The sequence below is a fragment of the Vipera ursinii genome (genome assembly GCF_947247035.1).
Source record: "Vipera ursinii genome assembly, chromosome: 7".
In the NCBI taxonomy this organism is placed as follows: domain Eukaryota; kingdom Metazoa; phylum Chordata; class Lepidosauria; order Squamata; family Viperidae; genus Vipera; species Vipera ursinii.
This window is the reverse complement of record NC_139521.1, coordinates 59,993,730-60,020,131: the sequence shown is the minus strand read 5'-3', so window position 1 is coordinate 60,020,131 and position 26,402 is coordinate 59,993,730. Positions and strand designations below refer to the sequence as shown.

The 26,402-nt window shown below is 37.3% G+C and overlaps 1 protein-coding gene across 1 annotated transcript in view; it reads right to left on the bottom strand.

Moving 5' to 3' along the window:
* STPG2 (sperm tail PG-rich repeat containing 2) overlaps nt 1–26,402 on the bottom strand; it is a gene marked incomplete at both ends in the record, with an annotated part of 198,585 nt that overhangs the window by 97,640 nt on the left and 74,543 nt on the right. Inside the window, one exon of the mRNA XM_083367062.1 lies at nt 15,411–15,576. Within this exon, the coding sequence (XP_083223188.1) occupies nt 15,411–15,576 (166 nt within the window). The remainder of the gene's footprint in view (nt 1–15,410; nt 15,577–26,402) is intronic.

Genomic DNA, 26,402 nt, shown 5'->3' with positions numbered 1-26,402 from the left:
ATGTTTCTGTAAGGGCTACTCAAAATGATAGCCGATTGCAGTTTTGGTTAACACAAGAGTAGAAATACAAATCTTATTAAATATGGACATCTAGTGGCATAAAAAAATAAACATTTCTGTTTCTGTATTCATGTTCAGCCTATTTTCAATAAAGTTCCAGAAAGAACAATTCTGCTTAGAAATGTGATGAAAATGTGTTATTAAAGTCATGTCTTTCAGTGAAATCTACGGTAGTAATTTTAATTTTACTACAATACTATTTTAATACCATTTCAGAAATTTCATAAAGGTTTGGAGTTACTCTTTACTAGGTACAATCAGCATGATAAAAATAAACACAGCCATCTATTTATTTACTTACTTATTAGCCATAGACTATCCCCCATACAACTATTATTAATAAATAACCATTGTAATTCTGAACATCCTGAAGACTTCCAAATTTCTGACATTATTTATTTTATTTATTATTATTTTATTAGATTTATATACCGCCCTTTCCCAAAGGACTCAGGGCGGTTTACAGGGTATTTAAAACCAAACCAGTACAAAAGTTAAAAACAATTAAAAAAAAGATTAAATCATCCCTGAAAATAAAAACCCCAGTTAAAAATTCTCAGCCTGGGCCGGAGAGCTCAAAGAGCCAGGTCTTCAGATCCCGGCGAAATGAACGAAGGTCGGGGGCAGTCCTAAGCTCCATGGGCAGCTGGTTCCAGAGGGCAAGCACACCCACAGAGAAGGCCCTTCCCCTGGGTGTTGTCCGCCAGCAGTCTTTTACCGGTGGCACCCTGAGAAGACCCTCCCTGTGTGAGCGCACTGGACGAAGGGAACTTGATGCTGGCAGCAGGTGTTCCCTCAGATATCCCAGACCCAAGCCATTTAGGGCTTTATAGGTCATCACCAGCACCTTGAATCTCACCCGGAGGGCAACCGGAAGCCAATGCAGCTCACAGAGTAGAGGTGTTACATGGGAGTATCGGAAAACCCCCATCACAACTCGTGCGGCCACATTCTGCACCAGCTGAAGCCTCCGAGTGGTCCTCAAGGGCAGCCCCATGTAGAGAGCGTTGCAGTAGTCTAGATGGGAGGTCACGAGCTCATGAGTGACTGTGTGTAGGCCATCTCGGTCCAGATAGGGTCGCAACTGGCATAAATTACATATTGATTCTTCTTTGTTGAGACACGTTTCATAGAGCAAAACAAACCCAGATATTATTCTACAACACAGCTTCCATAATTATAGAATGGAAGTCTAGTTTGTGACATAGTAATGGTCATCCAGCACTGCTCACACATTTCTAGTTACACAATATCTGAGAAGAAATATACATGCAGTCCAAAATTTTACAAAAATGTACAAAAATATAATAAAAACGATTAAAAAAATAAAAAGACATCTTTAAACATCTGAACCCATTCCTAAACTGTAGTGATAAGAAGCCTACTTCAACTCCAATATTTGATAATGCCATACCTCTTCCATAGTGATCTGTCAAGAAAGCAAAAGACAATATTTTCTGAGAATATTTTGTATATTTGAAGAAACTGCCTAGAGAAAGTAATTGAAGAATGTCTAAGTCAGGAACATACATTTTGCCCTGAAGACCTGAAAACTGTAACTGGTTCAGTGCAGCATCCTGGCTCCTATCGGGGTGGGCTACTTTAGCAACAGTGCTACAAACCCCGTCTTGGTTGACAATGAGCTTCTAGTTACAAACTGCTGGTAACTGTTCAAAGTTCTGATGGACCTCCCAAAAGCTACTTATGACCCAAAGTTCCGATGACAGCCCCCGCCCGTGGCCACATAACCACATTTTGGGTGCTCCATGATCAGCCACATTTACAGCCATTTGCAGCACCCTGCTATCACATAATCATGATTTAAGGCAGTTTTCCTAGAAAGCAGGGTTTACTTCCAGCCTCTGGCAAAAACCACCCCCTAGCAAACAACTCATTTGCTTAAGGACAGCCATGTTTGTTTAATGACCGCCATGTTCACTTAACAATCACTTTGGAAAAGGTCGTAAAATTGGGTCCAGACAGATGGTGACTCGCTTTATTTTTATTTATTTATTTATTTGTTTGTTTTTATAAACCGCCCTTCTCCCGAGGGACTCGGGGCGGTGTACAGAATAAGGTAGGTATACAGAATGAACAATAGTGAAAATAAAACAATAGTAAAAAACAAACTGGGACCCCAATTAGAGCTATCAGGCCAGGCCGGACTGCTGGAACAGGTAAGTTTTTAAGTCGCGCCGGAAGGTGCGGAGGTCGGGGGCCATCCGGATTTCGGTTGGTAAGCTGTTCCAGAGGGCTGGCGCACCCACTGAGAATGCCCTCCCCCTGGGGGCCACCAGCCGACATTCCTTGAGCGGTGGCACCCTGAGGAGGCCCTCTCTGTGGGAGCGCACAGGACGGTGGGGTGCTGACATTGGCAGAAGGTGCTCCCTTAGGTAGTCCGGACCCATGCCATGTAGGGCTTTGTATGTCATTGTTAGCACCTTGAACTTCACACGGAAGGCAACTGGAAGCCAGTGCAACGCACGGAGGAGAGGTGTGATATGGGAGTATCGGGAGGCTCCCAAGAGTGTCCGTGCCGCTGCACTTTGCACCAGTTGAAGCTTCCGAGTGGATCTCAAGGGCAGCCCCATGTAGAGAGCGTTACAGTAGTCTAGGCGAGAGGTCACAAGAGCATGGGTGACTGTACGTAAGGCATCCAGGTCCAGATAAGGCCGTAATTGGCGAACTAGTCGAACCCGGGAGAAGGCCCCCTTGGTCACAGCTCCTATGTGATCTTCCAGGGAGAGCTGCGAATCTAGGAGGACACCCAGGTTGCGGGCCCTATCAACAGGGGGTAGTAACTTGTCCCCGATGTTAAGGGATGGGATGTTCTGAGTATCCTGGCTTGCTGGTACGTACAGCCATTCAGTCTTGTCCGGGTTGAGTTTACGACTATCATGACTTAAAACCATAATAAAATCCTACATAGCTCAGCATCCACTTACTCTCAGGACTGTCTTCTCTATCTAAAATCTACCTGTCTTCAGTTCTCATGGTTGGCTGCCCCACCACGAAGTTAAAGCATTGTGGTTCTTGTGGCAGACTTCCTCAATTATAGCCCCTTAATGCTCAGGTTCTTCTGGCCATCGGCCTTCTTGTTTTATGTAAAGCTGTACAAACAATTCTATGCTAGAAAGCAAGCACAGGTGCTGACTTCTATCTTCGTTATTTGAGGCTATTTGTTTTATGTTAGTAAGATGTTCATTTTTACCAATGGGTAAAATGACATTTAAGGGACGCGGTGGCTCAGTGGGTTAGGACGCTGAGCTTGTCGATCAGAAGGTCGGCAGTTTGGCGGGTCGAATCCCGAGTGCTGTGTAGCAGAGTGAGCGCCTGTTACTCGTCCCAGCTTCTGCCAACCTAGCAGTTCGAAAGCACGTAAAAATGCAAGTAGAAAAATAGGGACCACTACGGTGGGAAGGTAACAGCGTTCCATGCACCTTTGGTGTCTAGTCATGTCGGCCACATGACCACAGAGATGTCCTCAGACAAGCGCTGGCTCTTCGGCTTTGAAAGGGTGATGAGCACCACCCCCTAGAGTTGGAAACGACTAGCACGCATGTGCGGGGGAACCTTTACCCTTTACCTTTAAAATGACATTTATGTTCTGTGGTATATACTGTCCTTGAAAATTTCCCAGATTCTTTGCAATTGAATGGTATAAAAATATATCTAGTAAGCGATTAAATAATTCCTCCTTTATAAAGTAGAAGAACATACTGTATGTATGAACATAAACACAAAACACAAGAGAAGTGCCACAGTTTTCAAAAACTTTCATACAACTGATTCCATTCATTTGGTGATTGTTAATATTTCCCATGAAAGCTGAAACTTCATTCACTTTACAATGAGTGACATCTACTGGTCAGAAGAATGCACATATCTGTTCATTATACATACCAATGAGGCAATAATTACTATTTCATATTATAATAACAACTTTTAACAGTCTATGAAATTATTGTTCAGCTGTACCATTATCTATAATTTGCAGAAAGGGAATAAGACTTGGAATTCATCAAGAGAATTTGTCATCACTCTGTTTGCCCCAGGGCTATATATTTGAAACATAAAACAAATTCTTAAATAAGAAACATCATCAAAGTTTCCCTTTCATCATTCATTCATACACAATTTTGTGAGTGAAAATGCAAATACATGCTTGTTTGGGGACATGAAGCTTATCAGAAAGGGACGGAATAAATCTGCACAAAAGAGGAACCAGATCATAACTTCTTACGTTGTTCTCTAGATCTGTCAACTCTGAAACATTTTTTCTCATACAAAATTGGAATGGCTGAGATTCATTTCCGGGGAAAAAATGTTAAAGTTATCCTGTTTTGATTATAAGCTTCATACTAATTATGTCACGATCTCCTAAGATTGATTTTTCTGCTGCACAAATTGTGACAAGAAGGCCCTGTTGTATGAGTGGACTTCTTATTTCTCTACATTAATTAATGAATATTCTCACAGTATTGTTGACATTTAAAGTCTGAAAATCCTAACATGATACTAGAAGGCAAAGCAACACAGGAGGGAAAAGAGCAAAAAAACTAATTAAGAACAGATTCCCTGAGAGTCACAATCAACATTTTCAATAGCTCATATTAAAGTTTCAAGATTTTTTTTTCCTATCAAGATTAGTATAAAAACATCTCCATAGGAACCAAAAGATATATTTTCATGGTTCTGTTATTACTTTAATTGAGATTTAAACCCTCCGTAGTGTTCAAAACTCTCAAAGACCAATTTGAGCAACAAAATTATTACAATTTATTGCAATATCTCCACTTATTTAAAAATGGCCATGGAATGGAAAAACATATTAGATCTTTGCTTCAGCAAATACTGAAGTCTATTTATATGCAAATAACCTATCATTATTATTATGAGGGAAGATGAATAAACAGAGGAATAAGTTATCAATGGAAAACATTAATGAAACCTCTTTCAAAAGATATTATTGTGTGAATTCACACATATGTATTCTATACTAGAATGAAATAGGCAAGTTTCACATTCAGATCTGATCCTAACTGCCTTATTTCCATGCCAATATTATGTCCATCAACACGTGTTTCTGTGTGTGTGTGTGTGTGTGTGTGTGTGTGTGTGTGTGTGTGTGTCTGTATATGTGTGTGTGTGTGTGTGTGTAGGCTTCTCAGCTGATAGCCCAGGTTCGAGACCTGAGCACTGTGCAACCGTGTGAACTCCAGTTCGAAAGCATACAAATGCAAGTACATTAGTAGATCCTAGTTTTATCTTAGTTTAAAGAAATAGCACCATCTATAAAATATCTTAAATTACTAATGGTCAATTTGATAAAAGCCAGTATTCATAAAAATATTCTTCCCTTAATTTCATCTAAAATAGGCATGCCCAACACATGGCCCACAGGCTCCATGTGGTCCTGAACAACTAGTAATGAGCCTTGGTGGAGCAGTGGGCCAATGCCTCCTTAAGTAACACCAGCTGCCTGCAATTAGTGCAGGTTTGCATCCCACCAGGCTCAAGGTTGACTCAGCCTTCCATCCTTCCGAGGTAGGTAAAATGAGGACCCAGATTGTTGGGGGCAATTAAGCTGACTTTGTAATAATGCCGCTTGGGGTGTGTCTGAAAGCCCTAATAAGCAGGCATATACATAGAATGAAGGCTACTGCTAAGCTTGTAAGCCGCCCTGAGTCTTCAGAGTAGGGCGGGATACAAATGGAATTAAAATAAAAAATAAATAAAAAAATAATGTGGCCCCACAAGATAATAAAAAATAAAGTTTCTTACTGTATATATGTATTAACTGTACTATATGCTTTATATGTGGTCTAAGACAATCCCTTTACGTTCAATGGAGCCCAGATAAGCCGGAAGATTGGACAACCATGAAATAAAAGATAGTAAATAACTTTATATTTAAAAAACTACAATATTTCTCTAGTGAACTCCAACCTAATCTTCAAACCCAAAGTCAACAAATGAATTTCTTTATTCTGTCTTCTGTAAAAAAAATCTATCAATGGCCTCCAGGTCACAGAAATTTAATCAAATTAATGTCTCTAAGAAAAGAAGTCAACTTCACTATCCATTAATTTCAAAGTCCATTCTTCCATTGTAGGTATGTATTTTTGTTCCATCTTTGGGTATATTACATTATTATCAGTTAATATACAAATCTGAAAATAATTGGTTATATTCTGTAAATGAGTCTATGGCAGATTACACATGCTGCACAAATAATAACATGCAAATGGGGACCATACAAAGTACAATAACATAGTTTGTGTGGCTGCTCTAAGCAGTAGTATATGAGAGCAGTATAGTGGTTAAAGTGCTGATTCTGAAACAGCAGACTGGTTGATTTTATGCTAGTCATGTTTTTTAAGTCCAACCTTTCTCACAGTTGTTGGAGGGGTGGGGGGAATAAGAAGCAGGAGTCTTAAACATATTCACTTGCTTGAATTATATATTTAAAAGGTGAGATCATAATAATCAAATAATTTGTTTATAATAGACAATGGTATTGTTAATATATCAGATCCATGTGTTCTGGTTCAGAATACCTCAGTCTCAAAAGTATGAATTCTGTTTTGGCACTAAAGATCATCAAGGCGAGTACAACTTTGGAGGAATAAAATCATTGAGTAGATCCCAAAGTTGTCATTTTCTGTCATGAGAAATTGACCATTCCAATATACCACATTAAAAAACAGAGATCTTTGCACACTGTGGGTCATATATGACAAGAAGACAATATATTACTCTAAGAATTCAGAAGATCTTTTCCTATAGATAAAAAAATTAGAAGCTGTACATTGCTGTAAAATTTTAATATCTTCAAATTTTGCCAGTGCAGAAACTTAGAATGCATAAAATTCTAAAACTAAGATTTCATAGCAAGATTTGTTCTCTTCTTCATTTTGTGTTATTAGATTCATATTGTGAAAAGTCCAATTGAATAGTGGATCTTAATGTTTTCAAGCATTCATGGGTTCTTTGTTTCACTAGCTTTGATGTTTCATTTGAAATTCCAACGCAGAATGCCCCCTGCTTTTCTCTGGTACAGAGAATTCTAAAATCTGCTAATTATTCATACAGCTATACACCTTCATTATTTGAACTGGTAGTGCAAATCTATTCTGATCTCATTTGTAAGATAACTTTGAAAAAATTATTATTATTTTTATCAGGCTATATAAAAAACAACCAATTGCCAATGGTTGTAGGAAAGGTCTATTTGTAACAGTAAATGTTGTAAGCAAAGAACTTCAAAGAAAAAGTGAAAATGATATAACACGTATTTTGATAGGTAAAATTGTGTAACAGCAGCAGGAAAAAACTATTACTCCATGATTTAAAGACAAGCATGACCTAAAGTACAGTAAAGGGCTAGTTTTTTTTTTAACAAGATAACATTCATGCTATAATAGCAGACTCAGATATTGAATTATAGAGACATATTGCCACTACATACAGCTTTACATACTGAGAAAGGAGAACATTTCAGCATACTCAAGAAAACAGAGATGTTGCAGAACTACAAAAAACTTTAGGAAAAACAAATCTAAAGGATACCAAAAACGACTCTAAACAGCACAATGAGTTCTAACCTTCCTTGAATAACTGCTGAGCTTTTTGCAGGATAGCATCATCTGAACCAAAACAAGTTTAGTTGACCTAAAACTCTAAATATGAACACCATATATTGCACTATGTGATTTTACAGTGGCTTTTAAATTCTTTCTTGAGACTCAAGATTCTGTATTAATTAAAGTGTTGGGCTAGGACTAACACTCAGCCATGAAGCTTCTGGACAATTTTGGGCCAGTTCTTCTTTCTTGACCAAAAACAGCTCATGGGATTAATGTTTTTTTTTTGGGGGGGGGGCGGAATATAGGAAATCTCCTTTATAGCTGATGGAAAATATAACAAAAAACAACAACTAACAAATAAGTACATTCTAGGTAACATTAGCGTTAATTCTATATGTTGGGTATTGTTCCTGTAATGACAAGCCTCCAATATATGTTGATGGAAACACAGTTTGTGAATAGAGAGAGAGAGATCAGTCATACATCCAATGTCAGATGTTCCATTGCCACTGCATCACAGTGTCTGGGCATTCAGCACCATTTGTAAAAAGATGCTCTGTACCCAAACATGCATGTGGGCAATAACTTGATAAAATTAGAAAAGTTTATATGATTGTATTCTATAAATAACCTCTGTATACATGTTACCTCCTCTTTCAAATATTGTAAATGCAGATAGTGGAATATAGGATTGTATTATTTAAATAACTGTTTAAACACCAGCAAGTCATCAACCTGTCCCTGTCTGTATTGGAAGCTATAAGCATAAACTTAGGGCGGTATGTATATGAAGTTTCATCCATAAAAGCAACGTTTAAGTAAGAAATTTTGCCATAAGTGAAACAACCACAAGTATCCCAAGACCCAGTTACATATATTCATCATACTGCTCAGAGTCAGAACAAGTTTATTACCATCCCTTTGATGAGAATAAGGGAAACGACATGTTTGACATTATAATTTCACTTCTGTGCTTTTAAATATTAAATACTTCTTACAGTTCAATGTATTTTCTTAAATGGCCTTCACCTTTGGTAATTAGGATTATAATTTGCTACTTCTAAATACTCTTACTTAATTCAACCCTTCCTCAATGTCTATCTTTCTTGTGATGGCAATTACCCAACTATAAATCCCCCAATTTTTTTCTGTGGCTGAGCCTGAGTAAGATTTTCTTCATGGCCTTTGCTAACACTATCTGCAGTATATAAAAATTTAGGTTGCAATTTGTTCTTTGTCAGGTTTCATGCACCTCAATGGTCTATACATAGCTGAATAATAAGTAAAAGTTATTTTCTTTTTCTGTAAAAGGTTTAGCCAAGTTCACAAAAAACATCAGAAAGAACAAATATTAGTCCAACAATGTTAAATTACTCAGCTCATGAAATGGAAACCATAGAATGCCATACAATGGAAAGTTAGTGCAGTTGATTCTTTCCTAGCCAGAAAATCAATTCCACTGACAACTAAACAAGTAAAGAACTTCAAGATGTAGAATATTTTCATTCTTTTTGATATAAATACCAATGTTTTCAGCAAACATTCCAAAAATGTATTAGAAGCTCATACACCAGCATGACTATTTGAATTTCATTCTAATTTATTGTCTATTATTTTGGTCTTCTCAGGAAGAGAAATTATGAGAACTAAAGCATGCATTAATTAAATGTGATATGGTCAATTAGTTGATTTGGGAACAAGTCAAATCTAACTATTAACTGCAATTGCTAAGGAAACTGTCCATGTTGAAAATCATATTATCTCCAAGTGATGATGGCTGAAGACCTGTCATGGTCTTCTGAAGACATCCTAAAAACATCTACAGTAGATATAAGAGTAGCAGATTAGAGGATGCTGGACTAGATGCAATGTTGAAATGATCTAGGACTATTCTAATATTCTGATTTATGCCTATCTTTAAAACTCTAAATATGACAATAGGAAAGTAATTTTAAATGTAATTAAAATGAATCTGAAAGTTATCTAGAATTTCACAAAAAGAACATGAAAAATTGGGGAACATGGTAAATCTCAATTTACAATTTAATTTTTGTACAATTACTCTGAATATTCAAACTAAAAACTGAAACCTGACAAAGAACAAATGCATGGAAAGCTTGGAAAAAAGCAACGCTTATCACTAACATAATCTATATGCATTAAAGGAAAAAAGAATTCTTATATATAGCATATTCCTAGTCTGCACTGATATTCCTGTTCCTCTATTTCTTATTTTTCCCACACTATTAAAATTTGATGTTCTCTCAGGAGAGGAAAAGAAAGAGGCATCTGTACTGATATTAAATGTGGTTCAGGAGTATTTTAAACAAGGCAGTTGACGGGAGTTCTTCATTAATACTACTTCAGTCCAAAATATTAAGCGGTCTATTGCTGTCTCAAGAGATTTCAGCCAACATTTTTAAAGCAACTCTACCAGCTTTTTCCATGCTCAAAGAAAGCATGGAAAACACTGCATAAAACACTGTGCCAACATTTTCAAATGTTCACTAGGAACAAGCCATAATCACTTTCTCTTGCAGTTGTTTCTACACAGACCAATTTGAATACCTTGGGAGCCTTCAGATCCTGCTACTCCAACTAACAAGTATCTGGAGATCTTCAAGCCTCCACTTATGATTTTAAGAGTTATGATACAGTAGTCAAGGGAAGCAATGGGATCCGCTGTAGAGGTCCCTTTAGATAACATTTTGTTTCCAAACAAAATGCATTGAAAAAGAGAAAGGCATACTTATTGCAAATAACCATAGAATTATTATCTGAAACATAACCAAAACAAACAAAAACTCTGTCCAAAAGATTATAGTTCATTTTAGTGAACAATAGTAGTGATTCCCCTTCATGCATGAACCCCACAGTGCCGTCAAAATTTGCTTTAGGAGAAGTCAACTTATATATAACTCCACTTCTCCCATGAGAAAATAATCCAGCCTTTTAGTCTGTCATCCTAAATCTTTCTATTCTCTAATCCTTAACAAGGAAATGGCATGTTTATGGGCTCAGATTTTGCAGGATCGGAAACTAGAGAAGCACCATCTATGGTAGTAGAAGAGACAGGATGCTAAAATCCAGGTTTTAGGCAAGGAGGAAATCCACGAATACCATAATTTCATGACACAAAACATTAAAATACTGACTACTTATTGCAAGCGTAGTCCAAACCCAGGTGGTGTTTTGAGAATTATTGTAAAAGCTATTATTTCTCAAAAGCACAATGAAGTTATTGATAACATCTTTTTTGTAATCATATTAGCTATGATACAATGCTGCTCAATTCAAATGGAAGAAATTATTTCTCACAACTCCATTCCCCATCTGCAATTCTCCATATTATATTACATCTAATAATTACTACTTTAATATCCATTTGAGTGTAAGGGAATACAGCAGAAGAAACTGCTGCACAAGTAAGAGACATTTTTTTAAAAAAACCTAAACAAATAAACAAACAAAATGTACATCTTACTTTATTTGAAAAAAAAAACTGTCTTCAGGGCATTACGGGTAGTATATCTTCCTCAATACTTTACATCAGAGGTCCCCAACCTTTTGGGCACCAGGGACCGGTTACGTGGAGAGAGGATTTTCCATGGACTGGAGGGGGTGTGGTTTTGTGCGCTGCCTGCATCCTGTGGATGGGGCTTTCCTTGTTTGTGTGAACCAGTTGCTGGCATGCTATGGCCTGGTACTGGTCCACAGACCAGGGGTTGGGGCCGCCTGATCTACAAGAGGCCTGTAAATTTAAGAGCTCTGCATAGTAGCTTAGCTGTTTCTACCATTGCACTCTTTTGGATAGAAATCTCTGATGTTGTTCTTTGACCCATTGTCCCAGCTTAAGAGTCACAGCCCTAAGTGCTCCTACTGGGACCACTTTGGTCTTTACTTTCCACCTCCTCTCCAGGTCCTCCTTCAGATCCTGGTATGTCTTCTGCTTCTCATACACCTTCTTCTTGATGTTGCTGTCACACTTCCAATTTTTAAATGAACATTTTAATTACAGTAATAAAATAATACAAAGGAAAGTAAAAAAGAAAGTAAAAAAAGAAAAAAAAGTAAAGAAGGAAGAAAAGAAAAAAGTGAGATAAAGAAAAAAAAGAAATATATAAAGAAGTGATTTCCAATCTTCCTCACAAGTATAAACAAGTTTGGTAGCACTTTACCCCCTATAAGCTTATAAATAGATATCTCTTCTTCCAATACCCATCCCTTATGTATAAGCAAACTCATAAAATACCAAGTTTTCAATCCTGGTATCAGCAAAAAATCCATAAAAGGTTTATAAATCTTTTATTAAAAACATGCTTTATTTTAACTTTGATCAAATAAACCAACTATATATTCCTTTCGTTTACTTCTGAAAATCTTTAATTCATTCAAAAATTGTCAGAGCATTTGATCTCTTTTCAATTCTTTGTCCCATTACAAAGGTTTCATTGTGTCTTTAATCTCTGTTTTGACTTACAGTGGACAAAAAATTGTTTCCCACAAAATGCTGTTTATTTTAAATAATAAGTTCCAAATAGTAAGTTCCAAATTCTTATTGTAAAAATTTCAATATTCCAAATTTGTCCAGACTCTTGCATTTCTTACTTCAAAATCTTACTTAGGTTTTTGCCATTTATTTCAAGTTTTAAAACTTATAGTTAATTTTCTTTTGTTCAGAAATAAAAAATGGGCTTACTATGTGACTTTTTAAACTTGTTCCAAATATCTCTAATAGCTTTTAAGATGGTTAAATATGCAATTTCCAAAAGTGGTTAGAAACTGAGGATAGCAAACTCAATATCCTTTAAAGGCTCCACTGTGGTCATAGGCTTGATGACTGATCCCTTCGTCTCTCAGAGCTGAAACGCACACAAGACAACTGTCCTGCAGTCTCCTTATGAAGAGCAGCGATATCAAGCACATGTGGGCACAAAATGTGATGGATATATGTTGTTATATGCACTCTTTCATTAGAACATATTACACTTGAGCAACACAAGCTGCATTGGTTGCCAGTATACTTTTAGGTTCAATTCAAGGTTCTGGTATTGGCCTATAAAGTCCTATAAGACACAGGACCAGGTTAATTTGGGGGGTCCACTTCATCTTGGTTATATCTACTCATCCCACCTAGACCAGCAGGAGAAGTATATTATGGGTCTCATCTGTGAAAAAAGTGTCATCTGGTGAGACTCATGAAGAGCGCCTTTTCTGCCCTGGCACCCATCCTTTGGAATAGCATCCCCCCAGAACTTAGATTGGCCCTGACCATGCCAGGCTTTGAGAAGGTCCTAAATTAATGGCTCTGTCACTGTGTTTGGTGATCCAGTGATGGTGAAGAATTTTTACAATGGTGTTGTAAACTCGACACAAGGATGGATTTTGGCTACTGACAATGGTTATTTTTGTTTTATCAGTGTTTCATATTTTTATTATATATTGTTTTTTATTGGATTGTTACTTAGTTACTTAGGTGAGATTGGTGGCTTGAATATATCAATCAATAATACAGAAGTTTGCTACAACTTTATCTCCAAGCCCACATGTAGAAAATACAATGTAGGTACCTCAGGTACCCCTTGCACTGCCTTTCAAAAGGGCATTGAGTCAATGAATAGATCATGGTAAAAACCCAGAATCCCTATTCAAAAGGTTACTATTTCGACTTTCTGATTTTACTTATACAGCCTGAGAGTATAGTTTAAAAGCTTTAAATACTTTCGGCTATTTTGGAATACAATATTACAAGCCAAAAACTAAGACGATATAATTAGTTTTCACAGCACAGTACCTGTTATATTAAAAGGAACTGGACAAAGTCATAGAAAAAGTGGACATAACTACTTTAATGTGGTCTGTCCAATTAATTTTGAAAATAAATTTTATTTGTTAGTTCAAGTAATTTCCTGTGTGAGCGTGCCAAGAAACATAATGAGTTTTGCCAATGATTCAAACAGTAGCTTTTAGAACCAACATAATGAATGAATAGCTGTAGAGTACATTGTTTCATGTTATTACTAATTAAGTGTTAAACATCAATCACATAAAAATTGCACCAAGCAAGGCTCATATTATCTACCAAATACAACGTAATAGAAATAATTATACATGAGACTAAACTGCATTCCTTTCACACATATACACACAGAGACAGATATATGTCTATACTTTCAAAGTAGCAAAATTTAAATAAATATTATACTTATATACTCATATTTAATAATGTTGAATATTTTAAGATAGTGCTTAAAATCATAAAGTAGCTTTATATTTTATACTGGCCATCATTTTACTGAAATAAAATGAACATTTGCTGATCCATTGATGTATTTTAATTTTATTTAATATACAAGAGTCTCAATGCCTACTCAGATCCAGAAATCCTTTGGAAAACACAAGATCTTTCCACTGGACCAATGGCCTTTATTTGTGTCTAGAATGAATCCTATCACCTCAATTTCTGAACACTGATTGCCACTGATGCATTTTTAATATAACAATTCAGAGTGGTAGATCTACTGTATGTCTTGGGGTAAAAGATTATGCTCTCTACAGTGATTTGCTTAAACAATCTGGCATATTTTTTCACTAGCACAGGTTGCAAGGTTAACCTTCAAAAAGGCTTTTCTACAGTAGCACAGCAGAAGATGCACCAGTGCTTCAATGGGTAAGATAAGGCTGTTGGTTTTGTAAATAAATGCTCAGCATAAGGCCTAAATTGTGTATGTTTCATTTTAACTCCCATAATTTCCAATTTGCATGGCCATTATTGGGGACAAGCTGAACAAATAGATCATTTTCCATATGTAAAAACATGGCATAATATACAAAGAAATCTTGCTTATAATTCTCATTCCTGCATTTGATGTCTCTTCATATTTAGAAACTTCTCATCGTATATGACAAAATCTATCACTAGATTCCAGTTTCTTAGTATTCTTAGTGGTGGTGGTGATGGTGGTGATAGTGATATAAGCCCCATGGACATTGACTCAGCTCTTGATAGGTATATAAATTAATGGTATAGGATTTCCTGCCTGAGCAGGGGGTTGTACTAGAAGACCTCTAAGGTCCCTTCCAACTCCAGATCCACGAGTTATGACAAAAATTGACCTCCTGGTCTGTCATCCGGGCCTAACGTTATCAAGGTCTAACCAGTATTTGTCCCTTTTTATTTCCAGGTACAGCAAGTTTAGCCAAGTGCTACCCTCTGCTGAGGGGAATTAAACTTTCCTAATATTTCTTTAGGGACGCGGTGGCTCAGTGGGTTAGGACACTGAGCTTGTCAACCAGAAGGTCGGCAGTTTGGCGGGTCGAATCCCAAGTGCCGCATAGCAGAGTGAGCACCTGTTACTCATCCCAGCTTCTGCCAACCTAGCAGTTCGAAAGCACATAAAAATGCAAGTAGAAAAATAGGGACCACTACAGTGGGAAGGTAACAGCGTTCCGTGCGCCTTTGGCGTCTAGTCATGCCAGCCACATGACCACGGAAGACATCCTCAGACAAGCGCTGGCTCTTCGGCTTTGAAACGGAGATGAGTACCGGCCCCTAGAGTTGGAAACGACTAGCACGCATGTGCGGGGGAACCTTTACCTTTAATATTTCTTTAACCAGCTAAGAAGTTAAGACAGCCAGTATTACATCTTACGAAGCTGTTAAAAATAGATGGTAAGTGGGCAGCTGAGTATTTAGATGACACATTATCATTAAAATGTATGCAGCTATAATTCTGTTTGAAAATTATATAATGTGCTTACCTGGTATATCGTCCTCGATCTTTAATGCATTTTCCCTAAACGTGCCACTGAGAAAAGCCGCGTGCCTTCTTCTAGCCACTGCAGTTCTTGGAGGCATATATTCACTCTTACCCTGTGATTTCTCAAACGATTTATGAACCTCATAAGAACCTGGAGGTGGAACTGCCTATGATTTAAAAAAAAGTATAAGATAAAGCCAGGCGCCACAAATTATGTTAGTGTAGAAAAGCTACAATTAAGAGAGAAAATGCTTAAAAAGCACCTGAAATTTTAAAACATGCACACTGTAATTAAAAGTTTAGAAAAGGAGACAGTGCAGGGACTGCCACATCCCTGCTGTTCCATTTGAATTGTGACATGAACCATGATAATGTCTCTGGGCAGCACACTCACTTTGGCAAGCCCTATTATTATTTAGTTGTTAGCAGAATGGAATGTGGGAATGGCCTTGGGAAACAGGAGGAAGAGCTGCAGCCTAGACAACATCCTGATGAACAAAATTTGAATCTGAAAGAGGAGGGGCAATGAAAGCAACTCAGAAAGGATCCTCCCTACTTTTCAGAAGAGTAAATGGAGGGATGGGAGGGTTACTATGAGACTGGCAAGACAGATTTAGCCTTGCGAATTAGTCCAGACAAGAAGCACAGCCAGGAGTAAAGATAAATCTCTATCTATACTCTAAGGCAGACATGTCAAACACAAGGCCCGGGGGCCGGATCAGGCCTGCAAAGTGGTTTCATGTGGCCCGCGAAGCCATCCTGGAAACAGTGAGGGAACGGCCCCCACTGCCTTGGCCCTGGCCCAGAGACCCTCCTTCTGCCAGAGATGCCCAGATCTGTCCCACTCCTGCCCAGGCCCCCATAGGCACCTTTGATGCGAAAGATATAGAGCTGGCCATGCCCACCCAGTAGGCCATACGCACTCTAGCCACGCCCACCCAGTAGGCCACGCCCACCTTGGCCCTACCCACCCGCCCCCCTGAGGGCAACCACAGTGCTGATGCGGCCCTCAATGAAATTGAGTTTGACACCCCTGCTCTAAGGTTACATTAACAGAATCTTGCAAATGTGAAAGTATCCTTTCCATGCCCTAAAGAGAGAGCTGTATTGTCACTTTCTGTAAACTAGAAAGCAGATGGTGAAGATTTAAATAATATGAATATGCTAAGTTTAGTAAAGTATTCATATATTTTGGCCACAAAATCAAGGATCTGGCTACGTTTGTATTTCAAGCAAAAAAAAAAAGCTTTAAATGCAATTAGGATTCACTTACTGCTATGCTCATTTCTTTCTACACTACAATTTTAAACTCTTATATTAGGAGTTTTTTTTTAAAAAAACCAGACATGATTATTTATCTTTATATACTGGGTGCAAAATCATAATATATTTCCTTATTCAGAATTTCTTAATTGAAAAGTTCTTCCTTTATTCCAATTAAAGTGTTAATTTATCGAAGATGAACCTGTTTATTTCAGATTTAATCATGTTCAATTAAACTAAAACATTTAGTCTTTTCATCATTTCTAAACTCTTTCTGCTAAGTTCTTTCAGTATGTTAATCAACATCAAAGAAACATTACTATTAATAATGACAATAATAATTTTAAATTAACTATCACCAGTTGTAAGGAGCAGATGAAATTTTTAAGTGCACCGAAACCTTTCTCAGAATATGCAAATACATAATTTTGTTTTAAATGCACAGAGAATCTCTTCGCTGTTATTTTTTTTAAGTACTGGAATATTTTTATTGTCTTTTACTTGAAATTTTAAGGACGCTTTTTTATTTGTGATGTGCAATGGCACAGGAGAGTAAGAAAACAAAATGCTATGGAAGATGCTATAAAAAGGATGAGAAAGAAGGGATTTGCATTTGCACAAGTGTGAGCACAGTACATATTATTCAAATCAATGCAATGCTAAGAACTTTAAAGTGATGTAGGACAATAAGACACTGCTGAAAATCTGTTCAAACTTACCGAGTCTGACTGCTTTAAAGAATCAACTGATAATGTGACTCTTATAGTAGTCATATTGCAATTAACATTATGAGGTTGCAACATATATGTTTATAACTGTTTAAATTATTATCTCAATATGTTCTAAGCACAGCAGAATGGTTATGATACAACCATCAATCATACAAGAAAAATCTTACAAAAAAGCAAAAGTAAAATTAAATATTTTATATCTATTGTAAAATGAAGCGCTGCTTTTCATCTACCAAGTTATTTTTAGGCCTGGAAAATCAGCCATGATGACTGCCAGTTTGCCTCACTAGTCAGCTATGCATTTAACAGTCTTAAAAAGTTAAAGCTGTACTGCTGATACACAGCACCATATAACCTGCAAAAGAAGGCAACGCATCTCTTAATTATGATGTCCTGACAAAGTAATGCCAGAAAGGTGGCATGTATAGAGAGATTCTATATATATATAATAATAATTATATAGACTTATTATTAAGGCTTTGTTATGTATTGGGCTCATTAGTAATACCACGTGGGTTGCTGGAGCAGCTAACGGCTCTCCAGCAACCCACACTACAAGTCTCCAGTACTGCTATTGGCTATCCCTAGGCGGCAATGGTTGCTTCAAACCTATTGGCTGCCGCCTAGGGGCTAGACTATATATTGCGGCTAGTTGCAGCCATTTGCCAGTACAGATCCTGCATGAAATAAAATATGAGCTTCCCTGTACTTAGTTACCTCGTCTTCATTCCTGCGCCAAAGAACCCGCTATTTAACAGGCTTCACTATACAGCCTTTCTTTCTGAAAAGATAAAAAATGCAAGACTATCTACATATACTGTATTTTGGAATACTTTATTCCATAGACACTTTTCTTCCCTGGAAGACCACAAGGAACTGAAAACATGTTCCTAAGAAGAAATTCTGCTTTTCCCATGTTTTTGTCAGCTATTTATTCCTGCCCATCCTATCAAGAAAATCTGCCAATCACTTTTTTCTTTTCTTGTTCTATTGATTTATTCTTTTCTTCAATTTTCTGAGCTATGGGCTACCTAAACCCATAATGGGCCCATTAAACTTTTTTTAACTTTATGGAATCTTGTCCCCATATCTCATATTGACTCTAAAATAAACTAAGCTAAGCATGGGGAAACATGTAAATAGTACCATTTCTTCTCACAATAAAATGTACACATGGCAGCTGCCTAGACTTTGTTAGCTAAGGAAATCCCCACAAGGAGTTCCAATGCATTAAATAAAAGGAAAATCTCAATCAGGTTTAGCTCAGCTCATAATTTTCTTGGAATTATAGTTCACCAGTGGTTCCTACTATGAAATTTTTCAACCTCAGTCTAGCCCAGCATTGTCCAACTTTGGCAACTTTAAGACTTGAGGACTTCAGCTCCCAGCCAGCATGATCTAGTCTATAGTCCTGTACTTCCAAGTAGTCTCTCATCCAAGCTTTTTAAAACTGGTTACATCAGCAAGGGCAGCATCCTATCTTGACAATGCATCAACTGCAAGAGTAATTGTACCAACTTCACTGGGTTATCGATGGCACCTGGGAATAATTTAGCAATTATAGATCTGGAGATATTTATTTAAAATTGAAACGTCACATGTAATAAAAATATAGCAATAGAAACAGCACACATAAAAAATTAAAAAATAGCACCATATACCCAAATGGCTCTTTAATAATTGTTAAAAATACAGAAAAAGCATGTTTTAGGGTCTATCATTCTACTTCAGATTACATTGGGACTGAATTAAAACGACATCATGTAGTTTTGTTTCAACTCTACTTTGCACCTTCTGTTCAACTTTAAATTGAATATTAGTAATACTTTGTCACAAAGGAAAATGACCCATGGATAATTGAGACAGGGCATGTAATATGCTTCTATTTAATTCTAAATATGTGTGGGATTTGTGGGGGAGGTGCTTTTGGCTTAGCATAATTCATAAACGTAGCTCTTTTGGTTTATAAACCATGGGCTGTCATGTGAACCCAGTCAACTGTAACTCAACAAACCAAAATATATGAATATATGAACCCAAACAAGGCTTCAGTTGCTTGGCAAACTGCAAGAGAAGTTATCATTGTTGTGCTTAGCCAGCCATCTCATAGACTGTCAAAATAGCAACACAAAATCTGGAGGGATAATTGTCCCCAAGGAAGAAGGAAAAAGAAAGAAAGAAAGAAAGAAAGAAAGAAAGAAAGAAAGAAAGAAAGAAAGAAAGAAAGAAAGAAAGAAAGAAAGAAAGAAATTTGAGGAACTTTATAAAGGAGACTATCGTTAATTAATACCACTGAAGAACTGACATGACTTATTTATATGACTGAGCCTTATAATATTTGCATAAAGCATCCCATTAAGCATTCCTGAGAAGCTACATCTTAATATAGCAAGATAATTGTAACAGTAAAAAATATGGAGATAGTGTTTGAATTTGCAAATTTTTCAAACTTTTAACATGTTTCTATATTTAATGGTCAAGAGTGCATATTATCAAATTCTAAAATATTTTTATTTCTTCAAAATTAAATATATGCAAGAAAAAATTACACAGTTTAGAACAAACTCCAGTGCACTATTATGAAATACAAAATGAGAATGCTTCTCAGAATTAACATGTAGCAAATAGCTACAATCTATTTGGTTTTTCAAAAGAAAAATGTGCTAAAACACCTACGTACAAAACAGTTATACTGAATGACCTCAAAACAAGGGGGTTAGGGTTGATAAGTGGGCTAATACAGTTTATTTTATGATCCCTGGAGAGGCATCCCTGTTTTATTAGAAAACTGAAGTTCTCTGCCATTTCAGTCAGCAACTGATGGATATTAGCTATCATTTTATTTGGTTGGTTTTCAGTGCTAACCCAGGTTCATCCAAAACAAGCTAATATATAAGCAAAGGAAAGAAATGAATTTCTGCACATTTAGCTGGAATTCTAATCTTTTTTAAAAAAAGGCAGTATGTGAGGTTCTCAGTAACTGTATTTTTTCTTTCCAAATAAAAGAAGCAAACTTACTTCAAAATACCAGTATAAATTACAGCATATTCTTCATTATTCCTTATACATATGGAAATCACCTTCCTCTAATCAGGGGCTAATTCTTAAGTACATTTTGTTGTGTATCCTCTGATCCATAAAGGAATAAAAAAAAAGGTGGTGAGCACACGTTTTCCTAAAAAAATAAGCCTATAGTAAGTAGTTCTCAAAATATCCATCTATCCTGGTAAATCTTCTAAATAACTTCAGTAAAAAAAAAATTGGAAAAAAGACAAAAGATGCATTGCCAACAAGGTGGTGTTTCCTTTACTGAAGCCAGGCATTTGTTTCAAAAGAAATAAGAATTTTTTCATAGGTTTAGGGAAGTTTCCCCAACTTTCTAACATTGTGACCAAGAATCTACAGGTATATTCATTAAATATTTCTCTATATCCAGGACCTTAAATTTTCTATCTGCTTACAACACTATTGGGCCACTATAAATGCCACTTTACAGGTTTTGCAGAAAAATCAGGCACAAGATCTGCTCACACAGACTTTGTCTCCCAATCAAGAAAAGTCCTAAGATGATACTACCAATTTATGCTCTTTAAGAAAGTAATTTATGACTTTCTATGAGATACTGATATTTAAGGAAACCTTTAGATTTAATTCTTGTCTAAACATTTTAGGACAATGAATCTCCACTAGGAAAGAAATTAAATATTTTTCTGATTTTCCTAACAATGTCTCTTCTATAAAGAAATTAAATCCATGAAGATAACTCTCAGAATGTAATTATAGCAAACATAGTATTCTATCTTGGCCATCACTTCCAGAGAAAATAACAATAGTAAATTATTGCACCTTTTTGTCAAATAAATTAATATCTTTTTTATTATTTTAAGGTACCCAAAGAACTAATTTTGTTTGCAGTTTCAACTGGGTAAACAAAGCTTGCATATTATGCCTGTTATTTTGGAATAACAAAATAATACTGTGCATGAAATGTTGGGATTATCTAAACCAGGGGTGTCAAACTGCCGGTCCACAGGCCAGTTGCATCTTACAGAGGCCGCACCCACCCCAGCTCCAGCAACGCAAAAAAGTCACAATACCTCGCGAAATGTCAAATGACGCGGCGAGTTTGACACCCATGATCTGAACAGTTAATATTTAATGGTGTTTCACACGGCCAGAAAAGTTTAGCTGACACATACAATGGAATAAGTGCAATGGGCTATACCACAGGTCTGCAACCCGCGGCTCCGGAGCCGCATGCGGCTCCCAGTCCTCTGCCATGCGCAGTCCAAAAAATAAAGTGGGAATAAAAAAGGTTCAAAGAATCAATTCAAATATGCAGGGTAGGTGCATATCTCGCCTTGGCTCCACTCTTCAGTCAAACCCTGTTCTGCGCATGCGCGCATGTACGTGCATGTGCACACATTTTTTGCGGCTCCCAGTTTTTCCTTTTGTGAGGGAACCGGTTCCGAGTGGCTCTTTCACTGTTTCAGGTTGCTGACCCCTGGGCTATACCATTTAAGAGAGCAAGGGGATTATTACAGTAATATTTTCCAACGTTATACCTCTGTAAATAGAATACAGAAAAGCAGAGCAAAGAAATTCTTAATTTCTGATACAGATAGTCCTTGTTTACCGACTGCCTTGTGCAACAACCATTCAAAGTTACAATAGCACTAAAATAATAACTTTGTGACTAATCCTTGTCCTTTACAACAATACAATATCTCACAGTCACATGATCTCCATTTGCACACTTCATAACCAGCTTGTAACAGAGTTAAAACACAAGATGGAAAAAATATTGCAGTCACGTGATTTTTCACTTAACATCCACATTGCTTCACTTAACAGCCAAAGGTAAAGGCCATAACCCCATTGCAGTCATGTGATTATCCACTTAGTGACTGCAGTGCTTAGTGACCAAGTTGCCAGTCCCAATTGTGGCTGCTTAGTGAGGACCACCTGTACAGTACATTTCTAAGATATGAAAAAATGCATACAACAAATTTTAATTTGATTTCCGATGGAGGAAAGAAATGTACAACTTCCATGGAATTTACGAAGGGCAATGGAGGTGGAGGTAGATAAATATGAGAAAGATGGCGGCTTCACATATTCTAATTCAATTTACATTAAGCATTGTTTAAACATGTCATAGTTACCAGGAGTAACTATGAATGGAATGGAAGAATGGAACAATCAAAATCCATCATTTGCACAATTAGCATGTGATTTCTATTGAACTGAACATGCATACTGATTTTTTTTTGCTAACGCAAATTGAGCCTACATATCAGAAGGTCTTGAATTTTTAAATCATTATTTAAATCACAATTTGTCTCCTTTCCTTCCCCACCTGGAATGACAGAGCTCAACCAAGTGGCTCCTTTCCAGAGTGACCTCTTATAAATCCAGACCATTTTTTCCTTAATCTATTGGAGGTCACTTGAACTTACGTACATGTGAAAGACAGGTTAATTTGCAGTTGTGGGATTCTAAGAAAAAGCAAGCTTAACAAATTGCAAAAAAAAGCCCTTCTGTTTGCATACTCTGAATTACCTTTTTTTCTTTCAAATCCAAGCACACCCATAATTCACTCAGAAGCAAATTGGCAGCCATTGCAATCCTTTTAGCACAGGCAGAATGGGGATGCTGAGTTCTTGCAGAGCTGTGCCTCTTAACCTCAGCCACTTTAAGATGCTGGCTGGGGAATTCTGGGAGTGGGAGACCACACACATCTTAAAATTGGTTGAGGTTGAAAAACAGTTCAGAGCAACTTGACTGCTGACAGCTGAGATTTCCAAATTAGTTTTTTTTAAAAAGTTGTTCCAGCATTACATCAACTAATCTTAGAAGTCACCAATGCAATACACTACAATTTTAAGGCCATTTTCTTCCAAAAGGGGATTCAGTCACTGTACCAACCACAGTTGTGCGTTCCCACAGAGAGGGCCTCCTCAGGGTGCCTCCAGTCAGAGAATGCCGGCTGGTGGCCCCCAGGGGGAGGGCCTTCTCTGTGGGCGCCCCGGCCTTATGGAATCAACTGCCGGTGGAGCTCCGGATGGCACCGGATCTCCGCTCCTTCCGGCGCGGGTTAAAGACCCACCTGTTTGAACAAGCTGGCCTGGCCTGAGGGGGAGTTAATTTGGGTTTTTAAATATTTGTATATTTTACTGTTTTATCTTGGGCATTAATTTAATTCTATTTTAACTTTTGTAGTTTTGTACTTTTATCATTTGCCCTGTTCACCGCCCTGAGTCCCTAGGGAGAAGGGCGGTATAAAAATTTAATTAAAGTAAAGTAAAGTAAAGTTGTCACAAAAAGGGTTCCTGGCTATTATCTCAATCAGGGATATAAGAGAGAATCCTATTCAGAAGAACCTCCAAGCTACACACCTGCTCAGTTGGGAAACTAGCCCCATTCACAACAGGGATAAGTACCACGTATTTGGCACTGTTCCCTTACACAAGTAAAAAAAAAGCTTGCATTTAAACCATGTGCATTAGTACTTGTTGCCTACATAAATTAAGGGTACTTCTGAAAGATGTTTGATATGCATATCAAACATCTGCCCAAACATTCTGCACCACAAAACATGAAGATTTCTAGGACACATTTTTAAACTACTGTCAGAACAAAATCCATGGACCAGAATAATGTGATGAGTATATATTGCCAAAGCACTGACACTGATCTCGATACCCTCAGTTATGTAAGAAAAAAGACTATAGGATAGATCAAAAATTATACGAGAACTTCTAAAAGCTTAGTTTTGCATGAATACTCTCCGTTTCTCTTTTCTTATGTTCCCAGAAAAGAAAAATTGCTGTGAAAAAGAATGATCTATTCATAAATATAATCCAAGCTCTCCAAATTGGACAAATTTATATTCCAAACCAAGTAAGAGTACAGTGCAGCAAGATCCCCATTCATATTAATGCTTGCTGTCAAGAAAAATGAATCCTCCCTTTCCCAAACCTCTCTGTTCTCATAATAGAACTATCTCCCTCCTCCACTACCCAAACATCACACACACACACCCCTCTTCTGGCACAAAACACTGTTTTTTATTTCCATACAGCACGGTCCAAGAGCACAGAGTACTCTCCCTGTGAATTTTCCCTTCATAGCTATAGCAGCCCAAAGACACTACCATACAGACAGCCTCGCATTTGAATAGCAATGCTCTGTTTCTAAGCTTGCATGACTGAGCTTGGTGGGAGCAGCTGCAGGAAAAGAACCCTCTCATGAAATATCTGAAAATTAGTTTTTATCAAGAGCCAACAATTTATCAAAAAGCAAGGCACAAACAGTAAAAGCTGTCAGATGACAACTCCTTGGGATATATAATAGCGGCCTCTGTAGAACCATTCATTGTTGCCTACAGCTAAACTTCTTGGTATTGAGAGCATTTAATGACATCTGACTGTTTTGATTTATGTCGCCTGAAATCTGGAACAACGAGGGGATTTCCCCTGATGCCAGTCAACGCTCCTTAAATCAGTAGTCAGAGGTCGGTGCAACACATCCATCATTATAAGCAACTATGGGAACAATTGCTTATTAATGGACAAGTTAGCATTTATTTCACCCAAAGGACATCCCTCTTGAACGTAATACTCTAAGGTGTACAATATAGTTCTGTCTACCACAGGGGGAAAGGAAAATACTTGATGAACTAGAAGTAAAGACTGATATAGTGCCAGCGATATTTATCTGAGCACCTCTCCTGCATTTTAATACACAAGGGCTAAATTTAACTTGGCGAGATTTTGAGGCCTGAGGAGATAGAAGCAATGACACACAAAGGCTGGGTCTGCATAATGTGGATAGGAAGGCCAAAACTGAAGATGCAGATGAGGCAACGGGCCTCTAAAGGGTCACTTAGAGGGAAGAGGAGCTTTCTTCTCAGAGATTGCTCTCCTGAAAACCTGGTTTCCAGTACTAGTGTCTTTACCTTTTATAACAATATATAACATATCCCGACCTTCACTTGTTTCGCCGTGACCTGAAGACTTGGTTGTTTGAACAGGCTGGCCTGGACTGAGGGATTGGGGTTTTAGAGTTTAAATTTTAAAAATTTTAAATTTTAGAATGTATTTATTGTTTAGGGCTAGTTTGATTTAATCTTATTTTAATTTTTATACACTGTGTGTTGTTTATAGCATTTTAATTGCCCTGTACACTGCTCCGAGTCCTTGGAGAGGGGCAGTATATAAATCTAAATAAAATAAAAAATAAAAAAATAAGGATCACTGCTTCCTCACTGCTATTAGCAGTTTATTCCTCAATCAAGCCAATCCTCTACACCGGGGAAAAGTGGGATCAACTTCTCACAAGCTGTTTTAGGCTACAAGAAAAGCCTAAGGAGCACATGCAATCAGTAGGGTAGGGTAGGGTAGGGTAGGGTAGGGTAGGGTAGGGTAGGGTAGGGTAGGGTAGGGTAGGGTAGAATAGAATAGAATAGAATAGAATAGAATAGAATAGAATAGAATAGAATAGAATAGAATAGAATAGAATAGAATAGAATAGAATAGAATAGAATAGAATAGAATAGAATAGAATAGAATAGAATAGAATAGAATAGAATAGAATCTGCAAGGGACCTTGGATGTCTTCTAGTCCAGCCCTCTGCTCAAGCAGGAGAACCTATATCATCTCAGACAGGTGATTGTCTAGTCTCTTCTTAAAAATCTCCAGTGATGGAGCACCCACGATTTCTGGAGGCAAGCTGTTCCACTGGTTGATTGTCCTCATTGTCAGGAAGTGTCTCCTTAATTCCAGGTTGCTTCTTTCTTTGGTCAGTTTCCAACCATTGTTTCTTGTCCTTTCCTCTGGTGCTCTGGTGAACAAAGTGACCCCCTCTTCTTTGTGGCAGCCCCTCAGAAACTGGAATACTGCTATGTTGTCTCCCCTATTTCTTCTTTTCTTCAGACTAGCCGAACCAAAGTCCTTCGTATGTTTTAGTCTCCAGGCCTTTGATCATCTTAGTTGCT